Below are 3,097 nucleotides of genomic sequence, written 5' to 3' on the forward strand. Positions count from 1 at the left end.
AAAAAAAAAAAAAAAAAAAAAAAAGAACTGGACCTAACCTCAAAAGAAGAGAAGGAATAAAAGAATGTTCAAACTCGCCCATAAAGGAATGCAAATTTAAGCAAAAACACCCTGTTGACTTTCATCCATGGGATTAACAAAAGTCAAGTCTGATGATACAGTGACTCCCTGGGAATGAACACTCTCCTGCACCCCCAGGAGAAATATGAACTCCTACCACTTCCAGCTGTCAAAGGATTAGACCAGCAAATGCTTCCCTGCAGGTGTTCCACTGCTGAGCGCACACCCCTCTCAGGCCCACCTCACACGGTCTACAAGATAGACCCAAAGGTTTTCACAGAGCATTATTCACAGTAATCATAAAGGATTGGGAACAACGCTATGCCATCAGTAAGGAAGTAACTTCTGGAATGATATTGCATTCATCTGAGAAAAACCTAAAGCACATTTGGGGTTTTTTTTTTTTTTAAACTATATGGCATAGAGCTTAGTGGGCACTGATAGGGACCGTTCCTCGAGGAATCCATTAAGCAAACAAGTCAAGTAAACTGAACACCTGCTAGCACCTCACTCCTCTCTGCCCAGCCCTTAGAACCACAGCTTTTCAATCTGGTCTGTTTCTTCAGGGTCTTTTTCTCTCCTGCCACCAGCATGGGCAGGCGCCAGGGGATCGTGTATATTGCTATATTCCCAGGACATAGAAGGTGCTCAAATATTGGTCACAAGGTCAGAATGCCCCGTGGCAGAGACGTCATTTCTGCAGGTGGACAGGAATTTTCCAGTGAATGGCGTCTCCACCATCCAGATAGAAGTTATTTTGTCACCATTGACGTCCGGCACCAACACGGCATTTGTAGAACACATATGACCTCGTGAGGACATTGCCCATCCCAGAACAGGCTGCACCTCTTTGGACTATTTCAAAAACAAAACTCAGAGTCTAAAATGATCAGCAAGAAAACTGCAGAAACGTGAACACATCTTACCTGTTCCTTCTGGTTTGATCCACAGAATAAATCTGCTTTCTCAGCCAACTGGAAAGAGATTTTAGATAAAAAGAGAGAGAAACTTAGGAAATAAGAACACATTGGCGTCCTGTGGGAGGGACGGAAAACAAACAGGAACAAAAAGGATCCGAACTTTCTAAGAAGCCCAGCTCAGGAAGCAGTTTTCTCCTCGTGGTTGAAGAATCCCATCTGAGCCAAGATTTCGACACAAAAAGGCTGGATTTCTTTAAATTAACAATTCCCTCTGATGATAGTCATCAATCCCCAAAAAGTTGGTAAGAAAAATGGCGCAAAGTACAAAAGCTTTGATTGACGGAGAGGAAAATAACTCACCCCCCAGTCCCACCCAGACCCCATAATGCTGAGGACAGTCCTGAGAAGGCCTTCGTCAGCCCATGTGGAGTGTCAGGTAGAAAATTCCAGACCTTGTGTCCCACTGTCCATTGATCACTCTGCTGAAATCCTTTGAGAAGGAGGCCCTCCTGTTTTCCCTTGACATGCAACACCAATGGATGTTTCTATCTCAATTGCAATGGTCTGCTCACCCCAGGGGGCCAAGTCTGAAAGCCAGCACCCACAGAGGCTCTCAACTGAAACACTGGAAGGTCCACCCCACCACTGGACATCACCACACTTAAGATGCCCAATGAGCCTCAGAGATCAACATCTCATCTTTCTTTCCTTTAGCCCATGTTGGCCGAAGGCAGCAGAATCAAGGATAGAGTAAGCTCAGGAAACGGGAAAGCCAAGTACCTCTCGATCATGGTCGGTGTGGATGCGTTCATTGCTTCTTGGTGTAAGATTTTCAAGCCAGACAGCCACTTAACGGCATCCTCTTTAGAGTCAGCTGGAGTGGGCAAGGGGAACAGAAATGCTGGGTTAATTCCTGGCAAGGCCTCTGCTTGGAGACCCCAGCCCCATACAGACTGTGAAGATGGGAGAAGCCCGTGCTGGTTTCTGGTTTTGCAGAAGGCCAGGAAAGCATCTCCTGTACACCTTCATGGTTCCAAGACGGGCATTGTGTCTGAGAGGAGGCCACATTCATGACAAGCTTTGTACCACAGGGGTGACAAGTGGGCTATTTTCTGTGCCAAATCGAATTGGCTAAGAGTGGAGGCAGTGGCAGTAACCATCACTGCCATTCCTGAACAGCAGATAACATCCTCAGAGCACTTGCTATCTATATCCCAGACACTGTGCTCAGAGCTGTAGCTATATTTGTGTATATATGCTAGACACTATTCCAAGTGCTTTTCCTATGTTTTTCTAAGCCTAAGCAGCAAGCCCACAAGGGAAGTACTATCATACTCCCATTTAATACATGGAGAATCCAAGTATAAGACAGGTTCAGTGATGGGGCCAAGGCCACATGGCTCATGGTGGCCTCTGTGAACTAAATGTGTCCCCTCAGAATTCAAATACCGAGGCCCTAAATTGGAGTTGGGCTCTTTGAGAGGTGAATTAGGCTTAGATGAGGTAATGAGGGTGGAGTCTTCATAAGGGGATTAGTGCCCTTCCAGGGAAGAGGAAGAGAGACCAGAGCTCCCTCTCTAAGTGCATACGGAGAAAAGGCCCCAAAAGCCCACAGACAGAAGGCTGCCATCTGCAAGTCGGAAAAGGAGCCCTCACCAGAACTCAACCCTACCTGCATCTCCATCTCGGACTTCTCAGCCCCGAGAACTGTGAGAAAATAAAGGTCTCCCTTGTTTAAGCCTCCCTGTCTGTGGTATTTTGTTACAGTAGCCAGAGCAGACTGAGACGGTGGAAGCCAAGAGTCCATTCTCTCACCCCGATGGCACTGACTCCAGGAATGAAAAAGCTGAAGAATTCAAACCCAGGCTAGGACTCCAGAGCAGGAGTTCCCAACCCCAGCTCCTCAGGAGAAGCATTTGGGGGGGTTTCAAAACCCCAACATGTAGGTACCACCCCAAAGTAATTAAACCAGAAGGGAGGGGTAGAGAGACATCAACAGGGAATAACTTCAGCGAGGCACCACTGCATGTGCCAGGGTGAGCTATCAACCTCCACTGCTGCTTTAAGAAATGGACACAGACTCAGGGGCTTAAAGTAACACAGATTCACTCTCATGC

The 3,097-nt window shown here is 46.9% G+C and overlaps 1 protein-coding gene across 1 annotated transcript in view; it reads right to left on the reverse strand.

Moving 5' to 3' along the window:
- PLCG2 (phospholipase C gamma 2) overlaps nt 1–3,097 on the reverse strand; it is a 134,258-nt gene that overhangs the window by 80,992 nt on the left and 50,169 nt on the right. The window contains exons 3-4 of the mRNA XM_003791302.3: nt 1,761–1,854; nt 987–1,034 (exon numbers count right to left, since the gene is read on the reverse strand). Of these exons, the coding sequence (XP_003791350.2) occupies nt 987–1,034; nt 1,761–1,854 (142 nt within the window). The remainder of the gene's footprint in view (nt 1–986; nt 1,035–1,760; nt 1,855–3,097) is intronic.

The sequence above is a fragment of the Otolemur garnettii genome, unplaced genomic scaffold, assembly GCF_000181295.1.
Source record: "Otolemur garnettii isolate 467f Iridium unplaced genomic scaffold, OtoGar3 scaffold00047, whole genome shotgun sequence".
Taxonomy (NCBI): domain Eukaryota; kingdom Metazoa; phylum Chordata; class Mammalia; order Primates; family Galagidae; genus Otolemur; species Otolemur garnettii.